The 16,071-nt window shown below is 61.7% G+C and overlaps 1 protein-coding gene across 5 annotated transcripts in view; it reads left to right on the top strand.

Moving 5' to 3' along the window:
* LOC148648655 (myocardin-related transcription factor A-like) overlaps nucleotides 1–16,071 on the top strand; it is a 32,052-nt gene that overhangs the window by 8,233 nt on the left and 7,748 nt on the right. For 2 of the 5 annotated variants that reach the window (XM_088606388.1, XM_088606391.1), the window contains 7 exons: nucleotides 7,127–7,192; nucleotides 11,649–11,704; nucleotides 11,798–11,873; nucleotides 13,102–13,263; nucleotides 13,862–14,031; nucleotides 14,177–14,284; nucleotides 14,858–15,114. In XM_088606388.1, the coding sequence (XP_088462514.1) occupies nucleotides 7,127–7,192; nucleotides 11,649–11,704; nucleotides 11,798–11,873; nucleotides 13,102–13,263; nucleotides 13,862–14,031; nucleotides 14,177–14,284; nucleotides 14,858–15,114 (895 nt within the window). Of the gene's footprint in view, nucleotides 1–3,556; nucleotides 4,960–7,126; nucleotides 7,193–10,427; nucleotides 10,650–11,648; nucleotides 11,705–11,797; nucleotides 11,874–13,101; nucleotides 13,264–13,861; nucleotides 14,032–14,176; nucleotides 14,285–14,857; nucleotides 15,115–16,071 lie in introns of those variants that run through there. The other 3 variants (XM_088606390.1, XM_088606387.1, XM_088606386.1) reach the window with 3 other exon arrangements.

The raw sequence follows: 16,071 nt of genomic DNA, 5'->3' as shown, positions 1-16,071 counted from the left end.
CAGTCGGAGCTGGAGGGCTGAGCCCAACGCTTTCATCATTACAGCAGCAGCAGTCCGTGCTGCCAAAATAATACCTGCTGCAGAAATGTTGCATTAGAGGAGTGTCAGTTGCTGGTGTTGCACCAGGGGTACTATTGCACCAGGAGGGGTGTCATTTGCTGGTGTTGCACCAGGAGGAGTGTCAGTTGCTGGGGTTGCACCAGGGGTGCTGTTGCACCAGGAGGAGTGTCAGTTGCTGGTGTTGCACCAGGAGGAGTGTCAGTTGCTGGTGTTGCACCAGGAGGAGTGTCAGTTGCTGGGGTTGCACCAGGAGGAGTGTCAGTTGCTGGGGTTGCACTAGGGGTGCTGTTGCACCAGGAGGAGTGTCAGTTGCTGGTGTTGCACCAGGAGGAGTGTCAGTTGCTGGGGTTGCACCAGGGGTGCTGTTGCACCAGGAGGAGTGTCAGTTGCTGGGGTTGCACCAGGAGGAGTGTCAGTTGCTGGGGTTGCACCAGGAGGAGTGTCAGTTGCTGGTGTTGCACCAGGGGTACTATTGCACCAGGAGGGGTGTCATTTGCTGGTGTTGCACCAGGAGGAGTGTCAGTTGCTGGGGTTGCACCAGGGGTGCTGTTGCACCAGGAGGAGTGTCAGTTGCTGGGGTTGCACCAGGGGTGCTGTTGCACCAGGAGGAGTGTCAGTTGCTGGTGTTGCACCAGGAGGAGTGTCAGTTGCTGGTGTTGCACCAGGAGGAGTGTCAGTTGCTGGTGTTGCACCAGGAGGAGTGTCAGTTGCTGGGGTTGCACCAGGGGTGCTGTTGCACCAGGAGGAGTGTCATTTGCTGGTGTTGCACCAGGAGGAGTGTCAGTTGCTGGGGTTGCACCAGGGGTGCTGTTGCACCAGGAGGAGTGTCAGTTGCTGGGGTTGCACCAGGAGGAGTGTCAGTTGCTGGGGTTGCACCAGGAGGAGTGTCAGTTGCTGGGGTTGCACCAGGGGTGCTGTTGCACCAGGAGGAGTGTCAGTTGCTGGTGTTGCACCAGGAGGAGTGTCAGTTGCTGGGGTTGCACCAGGGGTGCTGTTGCACCAGGGGCAGTGTCAGTTGCTGGTGTTGCACCAGGGGCAGTGATAGTTGCACCAAGCAGGCTGCACAGGGGTGTGCAGGAGACGCGCTGCAGCTGACTGGCGCGGCCGAGGAGGTGGAGGGCTGATGGGAGGGGATGTTTCCCGGGGGGCAGTGTGGGTACTCCAGGAGCAGTCAGGTGTGGCTGGGGCTGCTGGGGAGGTGTGCGAGGGATCTGTCGCAATCGTGTCGAAACAGCTCGGTGGGCTGGGGCGGCCCTGCTCTGTTGAGACAGGTCGAGGCGCTGTCTGCGAATTCCTCAGCGAGAGCAGCGCAGGCTGGCGCCTTCTGTATTGATCTCCGGAGGCCGGGGGCAGTCAGGGTGCCCTGTGGGGGGAGTCTGTGGATAAAACCTCAGCCACGCCCCCCGGCCAGGAGCAAGACCCCAGGAAAAGCACAGCGCAGCTGGTGTGAGTCGTGACCTATGGAGGCATCCCCAGGGCAGGCCATCTGAATGACTGATTTTAGTCACGCCAGCTATAACTGTGTACAGCCATCCTACTACTGCAGGTGGGGAGCTGCGTCAGCATGCGTAGGCTGCAAAGCAACAAGTAATAGGTTTATTCCATGCTGGGAAAAAAAGAAGAAAGAGAACAACGTTTTGGCCGTGGAGCCCTCTTCAGGTGAAGAACCTGAAGAGGGCTCCACGGCCGAAACGTTGTTCTCTTTCTTCTTTTGTTTTCAGCGTGGAATAAACCTATTACTTGTTGCTTTGTATACTACTACTACTGCTGCTGCAGTTGGTACTGAGGGACCAGTAGGTGGCACTCTGAGCCAGAAGCCCCAAGCCCACAGCCCGGTATGGTGACTGGGGACACTGTGCGTTAGGAGGTGGTTTGCTTGAGATAGAGCTGGACATCAGGAGAGGATGAAGTGAATCATCTCCTCTGTGCATGTGAAGTGCTGTCAGGGTGCGATGGAGTGTATTGAATTGCAAGCTGGGAGACGCACAGTGGCCATTCTGCACCAGCAGCCCCACCTGAACACCCCTGCTCTTACAAACAGTGCCCTGGTGTCTTTAACAGCCAAGAAGTCAGGCCCATGGTTCTACAGGTCACCATAGGGACAGCTCCAGCTGCTGCACAGCGTCTCCATCTCATACTGGGGTATTTGTTTGGGAACTCCAGCCCCCTGACTTTCAGCGCAGGACAGAGGGGCCTCTCTAACTCTCCCCTTGGAGGGCTTAGCAAAGAGTCTGCTGTCTGATGCTCAGGGGTGCTCTCTGGTGCTCAGCACAAGAACTGCAAAAGCGGGAGGAGCTGCTGGTTTAGAACATGGTAGGCTGGCAGTTTACGAGAAGGGTGCGTCGTTGGGTCGTGACCCTCATGTCCTAACTGGTTGTGCTGTATGTAAATAAAATCCCAAACAGATTTCTGAAAAGCCAGGGTGAATAGGTTAGAGGATGTTTACAGTTAACAATTCAGCCTTTCACTGAGGCCCCTGCTGTAGATGCACTGACTGGCGGGACTGGGGATCCCTGCTGTAGCTGAAACTAGAGAAAGTGGCTGAAAACCCGTCTCGTGCTCAGTGGGTGACGTGCTCGGCAAATCCTGGCGGAGGGGTAAATGCGTCAGAGAGGTCGAGCTGCTGGCTTTAGAAAGCAGGAATCTCGCCAGGGATCCTGCTACAGCTGCACACGGGCCTGAGGTTTGCATTAATAGGTGGGGTGTGGGGCAGGGGTTCAGAATCGGGCATCAGGGGCACCCTAGGGGTCCTAAAGATCTGTTCAGGGAGTCTGTCCCCAGAAAAACGTAGAAGGGCTTAGATTAAGTGATGGCGATCGTGCAGGTATGTCACTCGTGTTCTGAGCGGCTGGGGTCTGTGGTACTGAGGGACCCGGAGAGGAGCCTGACCCGTCTCTGACCCTTTCGAACGGTCCGTTTGGACCTCAGCACGTCAGTCTGATGCGCCAGGGGGAGATGGGGCACGGGTTCGAGGTCAACACCGACCTCAGGAGATCAAGAGGGGGTTCTGGCTGAGGTGGGGTGTCAGTTTGGGGGGTGATCAAGAGGGGGTTCTGGCTGAGGTGGGGTGTCAGTTTGGGGGGTGATCAAGAGGGGGTTCTGGCTGAGGTGGGTTGTCAGTGTGTGGGGGAGTTTGAAGAGGGGTTCTGGGTGGGTTTGTTTGTGGGCGGGGGTGCGAGGTTAGAGCAGACCGCGGGAGAAGGGGGGAGGGAGGCGTGTTTGCCTGCAGGCAGGAATATCTGTGAGTAACCCGAGCCCGTGCTTGTACAGTTGACACCGAGCTCGATATAGACGGCGGGGCCAGCTGGCTTTGCTATTTAAAACTGTGAGCCCATCTGCAGTCGAGTGGGGGGGGGGCTTCGGCATTCAGGGGGAGCTCAGCTTGAGACTGGTTAACCCCCCCGGACAGCCTCTGGGTTACGGCGCCCCCCGGAGGAGGAGGAGGAGGAGGCTTCCTGCCGCGTTCCGTGTGGATCTGACCAGCGAGTCGTGCTCGCGCCTCGGTCCGCACCGGTTCGTGGCGGCGAAGAGCCGGTGTCCAGGCTGCCCCAGCAGGGGCGCGTGCCGCGGAGGGAAAACCTGGAGAGGAGCGGAGCAGGAGTCTCGCCAGGCCCTGCTGGGCCGCCCCCAGGGTTGGGGGGCGTGCCCTGCTCCGACCTCTCCCGCGCGGGGATCGCGTGTCGCAGCAGCTGTGGGCCCCCACACCCGCCCGGCTCGGTCTCGGCGTGCGCGCTCCTGCCTCGGTGCCAGCCTGCCCTGCCCTGCCCTGCCCTGCTGCCCCGCTCCGTTGCTCCGGCGGGAACGGAACCGGCCCGTGGCGGGGCTCCCCGGACCTCGGCGGACCAGGACCTCATCTGTTCCTCCTCCTGGACTCGGCAGGTGCTGTCGCTGAACAGCCTGGCGTCTGAGATCTTGTTATTTCTGTGCTGGCAGCTGTCGCCCCTGCGCTGCGCCTGGATTCCTCTCTTCTTTTTTTTTTTTTCCCTTGCTTCCGGGCGTCTCGAGGAGGTGGGATTTGTGGAATGCACTGTCCACACGAAAGCGTGTTTTCCCGTTTGGCACGGTGAGGAATTCTTTCATCGATCGATCGATCGATCGATCAATCAGTCAAGTCCGTCAGCCCGGCTGGGACCTGCCCCCACTGCCGGAGCGGAGCCAGGATCTCCTCGAGTGACGGTTCCCGTGCCGGAGTGCTTGCAGATATCCGAGTCTTCCCTGGAAGTCCCGTCGGCCGTTCCCTGAAGCGGAGAGAGCAGGGCCTGCCCACCCAAAGGCGGTGGGGGGGCGAGGCTGGCCGGAGGGAGGAGGGGTGTCGCCAGGGCACAGCACGGACCCCCCCCCAGCCGGCGTGCCCCTGGTCCGGATTGAGAGAGACGCCCGTGCCCTACGAGGGGGGTGGCTCTCACCCCTGTCGCCTGTTTTCCCCCGATCCTGCGGCGGAGCCTTGTATCGACGCTGAAGGGTGGCTTCGTGTGTGGGACCCAAACGGACCCCGCGTGACCCTGTGACCCCGTGACCCCAAGAGGCCGCGTGGTCTAGGACCTGAACGCCGCCCGGGACGCCATCTGAACACAGCAGGAGCAGTTGTTGGAGACTGTTCTGAGTCTATCCCCTGTCTGTATTTCTGTAATCCGTGCGTCTGCAGTCGACGCTGGATCATGACTTGTGCGCCGGTCCGGACCTGCGTTTAGACTTTTCCGTCTCCAGTCGAACCTGTCGCCGGACCGCCTGGTGAACCCCGCTCGTGAGGCCGACCTGCTCCGGGCATGCTGGACACGGGTCCCAGGATGCGGATCGAGCCCGCCCCCCTGGGGGCTCCCCCACCCATCGGGGGCGCCCCGGAGAAGCGGCAGAGGCGATTGGGCTGCGGCAGACACGCCTACCCCAGCCTGCGGGAAGGTGGGGCTCGCGCTGCACGTGCTCAGTGGAGGCAGTGTTGAGACGCGGTGTCGGTTTGTGCCGTGTGCTTGTCGTGCGTCCTTTCCCTTCTACCCACTGGGGGGAACAGACGATCGCGAGTTAGGTCCTTTCCAGAGACTCGCACGAGCATCGCTTTGTCAACAAGTGGCGTTTCTGGTATCAAGGTCCGGCCTCAGCGCGACTGTCCCCACTTCCTCTAGTCTTTTGGGTTCAGCCTACGGTATCTCAAGAGGGACAAACCTAGCAGGGCGGTGGAGATGCTGGCAGCTGTGCTCCGCTCGGGAGGAAGCACAGATGGGTTCTGGGCCTTGTTGCCATTTTGCGTCTTAATCTTTCGATAAGATAACTCGCCGCATCTCTCTTTGCGGGGGGGGGGGTTCTTGTCTATTTTTTAAAGCTTAGCTAAGAGGAAATGATTCAAACAGCTGGTTAAGGTGTAACCTGAGGTTTCTTCAAACGTGTGTTTGAGCGGGCCCCTGCTGCCTCTCTGGAGCGAGGGCTTCGTGGTTCTTGGGTTTCTGCAGACCTGGAGTCGGGTTTCGGGCAGTGAGGGAGGTGGGGGGTGGAGGCAGAGCCAGGGAGAGATCCCCATGTTTTTTTTCCCGGAATAGAGACTTTATCTGTGCCTGGAACTGCGCCGGCATACCCAGCGCTTGTCCGGTCATGATCAGCATTTGGGGGGCGATCAAGAGGGGTTCTGCGTGGGGTGGGGTGTCAGTTTGGGGGCGATTGGGGGGGAGCTGGGTGGGTGCGCAGAGCTGTGCTTATGCTGTCAGACCTGTGGGCTCTCTCTTCACTCGGCACGGAGCTCCAGGCTGTTATCGCCCTGCAATCTCTGACGCCCAGCAGCAGAAAAACAACCAACAACAACAACAACAGCAGCAGCAGCAAAATAAAATGAAAAAAAAGACCCCTCGGGCAGGCGCAGAGGGAGTGGGTGCACTTCGAGCCTCTCTGTTTATCACAGCAGAAGCCTCTCTGGGTTTCCTCCTCTGTGCGCTTTCCTCTTGCTCTCGTCCGCCAGTTCCGATCCATCCCCCCCCCGCCCCCCCGTGGCTTGGCCAGCTCTCAGGTAGCGGTTCTGACCCGTTGTCTCAGCGGTGGGGGATTATCTGCTCCCCTTGCAGCTCTGCCCACCGGGCTTCAGAAGGTTGCGTCGCGCTAAATGACTTCCCCCAGCCCGTGCCACTTCCTTCTGGCAGCGGTGTCCCAGCATTTAGTGTCCAGGAAGTGCCAGAAAGTTCTAGGCCAGGTGGTCGGGGGGGGATCGGTCCTGCCAGCTGCCCCTCGTTTCCACCCTTCGAGTTCTGAACTACCCCGGGTGGATGCCTGGATTAGGTTTCTTTCGTTCTTTCAGCGTTATTGAAGCCGCGGGTCCCTGGGTTTCCTGTTTTTAGCGCCTGGGGGCCGTGCTTCTCAGCCCTGGTCCTGCGGAGCCGCAGGGCCATCTCCTCCTTCCCCTGAGCCTCTTCCCGACTCTGTCGCGTCAGGTGCTCCTCGCCGGCGGCCGTGCAGCAGAGCAGTTGGCGGTTTCGGATTTACTGCTTCCTGCAAGGCCGCAACCCCTTTAAAAGAGCAACCGAATCCTGAAGGTGACCCCCTTTTTCTCCCGGTGCCGCGGCTCGGACCCCCTTTCCCTGTCCAAACCCCTCACCCCCTCTCCCCCACCATCAAGGACTGGGGGGGGTGGGGGAGACAGGGGCCGAACCCCACTCCTGGCTGCCACGACTTCCTGTTTTGAGCGACGTGGAAGTGGTTCTTCTTTTTTTTCTGTTTTTTCCTCCCCCCCCTCCTGTGGCGAGGTTGTGCAGAAATGAGAGGAGGAGGAGGAGAGAGAGAAAAACCCACGAGCAGCAGCAGCAGCGTTGAGCAAATCCGAGAAACAGGAAGTCGACCGACTGTCGCCGCCCCTCGGCTGTTGCTCTCCTTGTCGTCTCGGGAGCGGAGCGGACAGGAGGCCGACTTCGGGTGGCCACTGCTCGCCCGCTGCTGCGTTCTCAGTCCGAAGCCCCCCCTGCCCCTCCTGCTCCGCACGGCCAGAAAGCGGGGCGCAGGAAGGCGGGCGGATCGAGGGGCGCCCCGCGGGTGCCGTTCGCGCCGGCTCACCCTCTTCCTCTCTCTCTCTCTCTCTCCCCTCCTCATGCAGTCCTGCAGCTCAAGCTCCAGCAGCGCCGGACCCGGGAGGAGCTGGTCAGCCAGGGAATCATGCCACGTAAGTCGGGGTGCCGCCTGCGCCTGTCTGGGGGCCCCAGCCGTTCTGGGGTGCTTAAGGGGGAGGGGGGGAAGGAGGGGAGGGGGGCGGGGGCGATGCCGTCAGCTTCCTAACTGGCTCGGGCGGTTCAGTTCCTGTGCTCTGCGGTCGATGCCCTGCGTGCGTGCGTGCGTGCGTCCGGCCAGGCCCGGCTCACCCCGAGTCCGCTCGGCTTGGAGCGGCCCGGTTCGGCTCCCTGCTGGGTGCGAGCGCCCCTCCTGAGGCAGCCGGGCGGGTGTTGCGTCGAGGCCCGGCCCCACACAGCGGAGCGGCATCAGGCGGCGTTTCCTGTGTGCCGGGTCGTCCCCCGGTCCGGTCCAGTTGCAGCGCACCTCTGCACGGACAGTAGTTGGAAACGGCTTGGTACTGGTTCTGGTTCCTGCCTGGGCTTGAGTCCAGCTTCGGCGAGCCCAGCTTGCGTTGCAACAGAACAGGGAGATACCGTTTCGCCGGCTCGGCCCGGTTGCCAGGCAGGCCCGGCGGTGTCTGGCGGGGGTCGGTTCTGTTGGCATTTGCAGCCCAGTTCCTCAATCCGCCGAGTTCCCGTTTCCGAGCAGCTCAGGTTCCTCTCCTTCGTCTACGGAGAGCCCGCTCCCTGCCCGCGGGCCAGGCGGATCTGGGTTCTGGCGCCCCGGTGTGTCGTGTCTGGTCTCGGCCCGAGGGGAGCCCCGCGGTTCCGTTCAGGGTGCGGCCTGCACACAGAAGCAGAGCTGACGGCGCGTTTTCACTGTCGGTTTCTGCTGCTCGGCGCCGCTGTGGGCTCAAGTCAGCAGCCAGATATCAAGTGTGACGGAGGGGGCAGGTGAAACACGGAGGACAAACTGCAGAGGAACTGGAAGTGTGTTTAAAGCTGTGAACAGAGGGCAGCTCTTTACCCAGAGGGTGGCGGGAGCGTGGAACAAGCCTGGCTTGACTGCTACCCTGGCTGCTTCCAGGAAACAGCTGGACGAGATCCTCCAGTCCGGACGGGTCTCCGATCGGCAAGCTTCTTGCATGCGCCCTGCTGCACGGAGGGCGGAGTGGGTTGGTGGGTGTTGGGGTGGTGTTCCCGAAGCCGGGTATTCTTGAACACGCCCGGATAGTGGGAGAGCCGCGCCGGTCTGGTTTCAGTCCGGGCCCCCGGCCGCGTGGCGAGGTGTCCCTGACACCCTGGAGCCCGATCAGGGCCCGCGCACCGGCTGGGGACGCCGGCTCGGGTCGGGGGGGGGGGGGCTGCCTTTCTGCGCCCCTCGGTGAAAGGAGGGGCGCGCGCGGAGCATGCCCTCCCTGCAGCCGCGAACCCGCCCATCATGCCGTTCTGGCCGACTGCGTCAGAGCCGAGCCCCGTCTCTCTCTCTCTCTCTCGTCACGGCGCCAGCGCAGTCCGGCAGCGGGAGAGGAGGAGGCGGGCGCCCCTTCGGCCTTTTCCCCCGTCCGGAACAGCCGTCTCCGGTGCTCCCCGCTCCCCTCGACCTCGGCCATCGATCCGATCGCTCGTGGCGGTGGGCGGGGCGGGGCGGGGCGGACCCGGGCCGGCGACCGACTGGGGATCTCGGCGGGGGAACGGCTCTCCTTTGAAGTGGCGTTGTGTGAAGTCGGCGGCCGGGGGGGGCCACTTCCGTTTTCGTTCTGCGAAAGTCAATGCGGCGTTTCCCCTCTCGGAGCCCGCCTGGCGGGGGGCCCTCGAGGGCCCGAGACAGGACGCGGGTGAGGGGTCGTCGAGCCGAGCGTTGAGCGTTCAGCGTGTCGAGCACCGTTGGGTGGCGAGTACACGAATTGATCCGAGCTTCTCGTCCCGCTTTTTCGCGAGAGAGAAGCAAGGGCCGGGACCAGCTGTGACTGCTCGTTCCACACTCCCACCGCCCTCTGTGTAAAGAAGCGCCACCTGCGGCCCGTGGCTGAAGGGCCTCATCCAGCTGGGCTGTGAGAGGAGCCGGGGGGTATCGCCCTCGGCTTCACGGCTTGTTCCAGGCTCCCACCACCCTCTGTGTAAAGAGCTGCCCGCTGCCCCCGGTGGGAAATGCATTCCGGCCGAGTTTCCTCCTGGTTCCGGCCCGCGTGGGGTCTGGGCTCGCAGACGGGTCATCGCTGGGGAAGCTCCAGTTGAGGATCTGAAATGGGGAACCGCTGAGGCGATGGGAGGGGGGATGCGGGGGGGTGTGTGTGCGTGTGCACGGTGGCCCGGTCCTCTCGTCTGCACTGCCGGAGGGAGGCGTCGCCTGTAAGGAGTTAGCCAGCAGAGGGCGATGAAGAGTGGCGGAGAGGTTAGCGTTGCTGCCTCGCGGCGCTGGGGCCCCGGGTTCGATTCCTGGGCGCTGTCTGTGTGGAGTCTGCATGTTCTCTCCCGTGTCCACGTGGGTTTCCTCTGGGTGCTCCGGTTCCCCCCCCACCCCCCCCGGTCCAGAGGCAGGCTGGTGGGATCATTCTGGAGTCACTGGTGGGAGTGCGTGTCTGCCCTGCGATGGACTGGCGTCCCGTCCAGGGTGTGGCCTGCCCCGTGCCCGTTGCTTGCTGGGGTAGGCTCCTGCGCCGTCGAGGGTGCGCCGTCGAGGAGGGGTGGGGGCTCCCCATTGGGAGCAGCTCCTCAAACATCGCCGCGGCAATTTCCGGGGGCTGGGTGAGGGTGGGAAGAAGCCCAGGGGTCAGAGGTCGGAGGTCAGGCCCCCGGCAGACCACACGCCACTCTGTGGTTCTCAGAATCCTCGAATTCCCCCCCAGATCCCGAACCCTCAACCCCCTCCCTCCCACTTCGGGGGCTCGTAGTAGCGTTCGAAGCCGCCACACGAGTCACACGAGTCATGTTTCTCCGCAGGGCTGTAGGGCAGCCGGGAGACCCTTCGGCTTTAGGGCTCGGGCGCCGGCCTTGGCAGATCATTAATGTGTTGTGGGCTGGGCTGCCTTTTCAAAACAGAGCTCTTTCTCCGTCATGGTCTGGGGAACGGGCTCGCACGATTTCACTTCCTGTTTCAGAGTGAGAGAGGGAGAAAGTGAGTGTGAAAACGAGAGATAGAGAGAGAGAGCAGGGGGAAGGAGGGGGGGGAGTCTGGGTATCGCGGGTGCGAACGCTTCTGCTCTCTCTCTTACTGTGCAGGAGGAATTGGAGAACTAGCCCAGCCGAGATGGGGGCTGGGGGGGAGGGGGATGTTCACGGAAATATTCTTAAAAGTGTCGCTGGTGTGCGCAGGAGGGGTCAGTCCACAGCGGCAGAAAGAGAAACGCAAGGGAGGCGAGCGCGGCGTCCGCTCGCTAGTCCGGAGAGTGGCGAGACGGGGGCGGTCAGTCGCTCCGCACCCTGCCGCTCCGAGCCAGGGGCTCGTCGGCGGACTCGGGGGGTCGGGGGGGGCTCTCGTGGGCTCGTCCGCTCACGGGGCTCGGGCTGCTTGTGCTGGCTTGGCGGTGCTGCGGGGAGCGAGCCGGGGCAGGACGGGCGCGATGTCGGGTAAGGCGCTGGGTTTCCGTTCGGGATGCGGCCTCAAGGGGCGTCGGGCTCCGCGGGGGTGACCTGGGAAGAGGGGGGACCGGCGGTGTTGGCTGTGGGGGGGCAGGGCCGCCCCTTCGGCAGCGTTGGGGGTGGGGTGGACCGGCCACTGAGTTGATTGAGGAAGCGGATCAGGAAAGGGAGTCTCAGATGAGGGTCAGAGTGATTCTGCGCTTGAAGAGAAAGGGAAATGTTTGAAGAGAAAGGGAAAGCCGGCAGACACCCCCCCCGCGTGCACCAGGGCGCCTCCTGCAGGGCGTCGGCGTCGGCAGGAGTGCAGGCCAGGCGTTTCTGCGTAGGGGGAATTTGAAACGGGTCACCTCAAGAGCTGTCGCTTTTCGTCCTGCTGGCCAGATGCAGTGCCAGGGGTGTCTTCGGCTTCCCGCGGTCTTGAGTGCCCGCGCGCGCCTGCACCCGGCCTGGAGTCGCTGTCTCGTTCGCGGTCAGAACTGCGGGGGGCGTGATGTGGCCCCGGTGCTGTACGGGACGCTCTTGGTGGGGGCTTAGCAGTGCGAATGATCGGAGGTTTTGCTTTGAGCGGTTCCTGCTTTCACTCTGTCTCTCGGTCGCCACGCGGTCCGTGTGTTGTGCACAAGATCAGTCAGTGTGTGTGTATGAACCCCTCTCTCTCTCTGTGCAGTGTTCATGTACTGGAGTGTCCAGTCAGTGTGTCTGTATGAACCCCTCTCTCTCTCAGTGCAGTGTTCATGTACTGGAGTGTCCAGTCAGTGTGTCTGTATGAACCCCTCTCTCTCTCAGTGCAGTGTTCATGTACTGGAGTGTCCAGTCAGTGTGTCTGTATGAACCCCTCTCTCTCTCTCAGTGCAGTGTTCATGTACTGGAGTGTCCAGTCAGTGTGTCTGTATGAACCCCTCTCTCTCTCAGTGCAGTGTTCATGTACTGGAGTGTCCAGTCAGTGTGTCTGTATGAACCCCTCTCTCTGTCCTTTCTCTCTTCCAGCACTGAAAAGTCCAGCTGCTTTCCACGAACAGAGGAGAAGTCTGGAGCGAGCGCGGGTGAGGCTCTCTCTCGGCGCGGCTCTGTGTTTCTGTCCTTGTGCCCGGAGCCCCTGCGCTAACGTCTCTGCCTGCCTGTCTGTCTGTCCCCAGACCGAGGACTACCTGAAGAGGAAGATCCGCTCGCGCCCGGAGCGCTCGGAGCTGGTCAGGATGCACATCCTGGAGGGTGCGTACCCACCCACGCGGTGTGCGTTAACGGCGTTTGACCAGCGGGGGCGCTGCGAAGCCACAGCGGGTCGTGTCTTCCTGTCTGGATCGCGCAGGAGCGTGGTGGTGCTCGCCCAGCGAGTGATGGAGCCAGTTCAGAGAGGGGGGTTATTAGGAGGCCATGATGGGTAAAGGCCAGGGGGAGATTTGGCCAGGACAGGTTACACCTCTACACCCTGGGATTTTTAATGACCACAGAGAGTCAAGACTTTACGTCTCATCCGAAGGACGGTGCCTTTTTACAGTGTAGTGTCCCCGTCACTATACTGGGGCATCAGGACCCACACAGACCGCAGGGTGAGCGCCCCCTGCTGGCCCCACTCACACCTCTCCCAGCAGCAGCCTCAGTTGATCCCAGGAGCCTCCCCTCCAGGTCCTGGCCAGGCTCACCCTGCTGGGCTCCAGTGGGGCTGCAGGGTGATGGAGCTGCAGGGTGACGGAGCTGCAGCTCATGTAACTTGTGAGAAAGTGACATGAGCCGAGCTCGACAGTTTGTTCTGGCGTGTGGGCGACACTCCCCCTCCAGTCAGCGGGTGTCGAGCGCATGTCCAGCGTCGAGCAGGTGTCCGCCGAGGTGCAGAGCTCGGCCTGTTCCCCGTGCACTGTGTGCGGTCAGGGCCTTTCTGGCCGTCTGATAGCAGGATATTAAACGGCAGCTTTTGCCTTCTCCTCCGTTTCCCCTTTCGGTTTCGTTTCGCTGTTTGCACAGGCTGCGCAGTCTGAGGGGCCGTGTCGAGCGCGCGCGGCCGCGTCTCCTGGCCTGTGGTCTGCCCTGGCACTGGGGGGGGGCGGGGAGAGGCGCCGTACTTGTGAGCCACTGAAGAGCTGTGAATCAGACCGTTCATAAATACTCTCGGTGACGCAGCTCGGGTCAGACCTGACAGTGCGTGGGACGGGCCTCCACACTCCTCTGCATTTAGCAGCGAGAGAGTGTGCAGTGCAGAGGTGAGGCGTGGGAAGCCCCTCATTTGGTCCGCAGTTTGTTTGTATGTTTTAGACCTTGAATGTAGTTTGATCTTCAGGAAAGCCTTAGGCGTGTTTCCCCCGGTGTAGCCATTGACGCTGGTGCGTTGGCGATGGAGGGTGAGGGGTCCACAGGTCGAGTGCCACCTCGTGTGCCTGCGAGGGTTAACGGGGTGTGCGCGCGCACGGTGCCGCAGTTAACGGGGCGCGCGCGTGTCGTGCAGAGACGTCGGCGGAGCCCTCCCTCCAGGCCAAGCAGCTGAGGCTGAAGAGGGCCCGTCTGGCCGATGACCTCAACGAGAAGATCTCCCAGCGGCCCGGGCCCATGGAGCTGATCCAGAAGAACATCCTGCCCGTGCATGGCAGCCTCAAGCAGGTCATCATCGGTGAGGACCCCGAGCCTTCCTCGCCGGTCCCTGGGGGTCTTCATCAGTGAGGGGGACACTGGGGAACCCCAGTCTGACTGGCTTTCACAGTAACACAGAGCCTTCCTCACCGATCCCTGCAGGTCTTCATCAGTGAGGGGGGCAGTGAACCCCAGTCGGCCTGTCACAGTAACACAGAGCCTTCCTCACCGATCCCTGCAGGTCTTCATCAGTGAGGGGGGCAGTAATCCCCAGTCTGACTGTCACAGTAACACAGAGCCTTCCTCACGATCCCTGCAGGTCTTCATCAGTGAGGGGGGCAGTGAACCCCAGTCGGCCTGTCACAGTAACACAGAGCCTTCCTCACTGATCCCTGCAGGTCTTCATCAGTGAGACTCTGGTGCCTCGCTCACTGTGAGAATCAGTCGTATCCCACAGTCAGAATTGTAATCTTAACAACAGGGACTTTGATAGGATAATCTGATACCACTGATATCTGCAGCCTCAGATAGGATAACCTCCCCCGAGAGAGGTTACTAAGGTCGGGATACATTGTCCTATCGAGACGCGGAAGGTGCCGATGGCTTATCTCCCCGTTCTCCTTGCCTCGCTCTTCTAGAGACGGAGTTCCCGAAGGTGGCGGGCGAGAGCTCGTCCTTCGACGAGGACAGCAGCGACGCCCTGTCCCCCGACCAGCCTGGCAGCCGGGGGTCCCCTGCCAGCACCGTCCCCCAGCCCTCGCCCCTGATGGACACGCAGGCGCAGAGCAGCACGCCTTCGCCCGCACAGGTACAGCAGCCCTCGACGCGCGCCGTCCTCCTGCTGCCTCTCCACACACCGCCCACTCGCCGTCTTGTCCATGATGTCCAGGTGGGAATCTGGGGGGCGGGCGCAAATGTGCTCACCTCGGCTTTAACCAATCACATCTCCACAGTCTCTTTCTCTGGCCCCGCCCACCCCGGAACCACCAGCCCCCCAGCAGAAGCTGACCAATGGGGCGGCAGCGCCAGCTCAGAGCCGGCCCACCCCCTCTCTCATCAAGGTGAGTGACAGCTCTCTGCACCAGTCGGTACAGAGCAGGCAGAACACCTGCTGGCTGTTTCTTTTGCTCCTCTTCATCCTTTGGTTACTTCCATTGTCACTGTGGTGTCCTTTCCTGACTCTCCCTGCCTGGTACTTCATCTTCTTCTTTCTGTGCTTTCTTGTTCTTTAAACTGCTCTGATCTTGACCCTTGACCCTGCCATCTCTACCACTCCACCCTCCCACTGTCTGCTTGCTTCATTCTCCCTCTCCCTCTCACCCCCTCTAAACCTCTGTCTTTTCCCCTGTTCTTGTTCCCACTTCCTCACTCCCTCTGCCTGGTGCTCTTCCTCACTACCCCATCTTCTTCCTCTCCCTGGCCTTCTCTCCCTCCCTCTCGCTCTCCGGCCTTCTCCTCCTCACTCACGCATCCTCTCCCTCTCTCTCCCCCCCGCCTTCCCATCTCCTCTCCCTGGCCTTTCCCCCTCTCCGTCCTCCTCCTCCTCACTCATGCATCCTCTCCCTCTCTCTGTCCCTCTCTCTGTCCCTCTCCCTCCTCCTCCTCACTCCCGCTCCTCCCTCGCGCCCCTGCAGCAGCCCCAGGGCAAGCCGGGCCCCGAGCGCCCCAGCCAGCGCAGTAAGAAGGCGAAGGACAGCAAGCCCAAGGTGAAGAAGCTCAAGTACCACCAGTACGTGCCGCCGGACCAGAAGCCGGAGCGCGAGCCGCCGGCCCCGCTGGACTCCTCCTACGCCAAGATCCTGCACCAGCAGCAGCTCTTCCTGCAGCTGCAGATCATCAGCCAGCAGCAGCAGCACTACAACTACCAGGCCATCCTGCCTGCCCCGCCCAAGTGAGTGTGTGTTTGTGCGTGTGTGTGTGTGCGCACAGCGCCCCAGGGAGTGAGTGTGTGTGTGTGTGAGCGCGTGTGCGCACAGCGCCCCAGGGAGTGAGTGAGTGTGTGTGTGTGCGCCCAGCGCCCCAGGGAGTGAGTGAGTGTGTGAGCGCGTGTGCGCACAGCGCCCCAGGGAGGGAGTGAGTGTGTGTGTGTGCGCACAGCGCCCCAGGGAGTGAGTGAGTGTGTGTGTGTGCGCACAGCGCCCCAGGGAGTGAGTGTGTGAGTGTGTGTGCGCGCACAGCGCCCCAGGGAGTGAGTGTGAGTGTGTGTGTGCGCGCACAGCGCCCCAGGGAGTGAGTGTGAGTGTGTGTGTGCGCGCACAGCGCCCCAGGGAGTGAGTGTGTGTGTGCGCGCACAGCGCCCCAGGGAGTGAGTGTGTGTGTGCGCGCACAGCGCCCCAGGGAGTGAGTGTGTGTGTGCGCGCACAGCGCCCCAGGGAGTGAGTGCGTGTTCACAAGCAAGTGCAAGCGTGCAAGCAAGTGTGTGTGAGTATTAGGCAGAGTGGGTACACACCACCCAAGTTTGTGTGCACACCGCCCAGGTGACTGTGTGTGTGCACACACACAAGTGTGTCTCTTTATAAACTACCACGCCACGCTGCTCTAGTGAGGCCCAGGGTGAAATGGAGTCTGTAGAAAGGCTGCTGTCTTCGTGTCTGTGTCTGTGTTAAAGTCCGACCGCAGGACTCAAGTGTGAGTGTGTGGGCTGTCGAGTGATGCTGCAGTGGGCTGGAGTGTCTCTGTTGTTTCTGTATCTGCACGTTATCTGACCTTAGCGCAGAAACTGCCACATGAAGTTGTGAAGTTCGTTGCTGGGCTCGATTTAGCAAACTCGGGCTGCGCGGAAGGACGTGATTCGTCTCGCCTGAGCTGTCTCTGCCCTCCTGTCATTCAGGAATTTACATCGGCTTGT

This window comes from Lepisosteus platostomus, chromosome 14 (genome assembly GCF_059453375.1).
Source record: "Lepisosteus platostomus isolate fLepPlt1 chromosome 14, fLepPlt1.hap1, whole genome shotgun sequence".
Classification (NCBI taxonomy): domain Eukaryota; kingdom Metazoa; phylum Chordata; class Actinopteri; order Semionotiformes; family Lepisosteidae; genus Lepisosteus; species Lepisosteus platostomus.
This window is presented reverse-complemented; position numbering and strand designations above follow the sequence as displayed.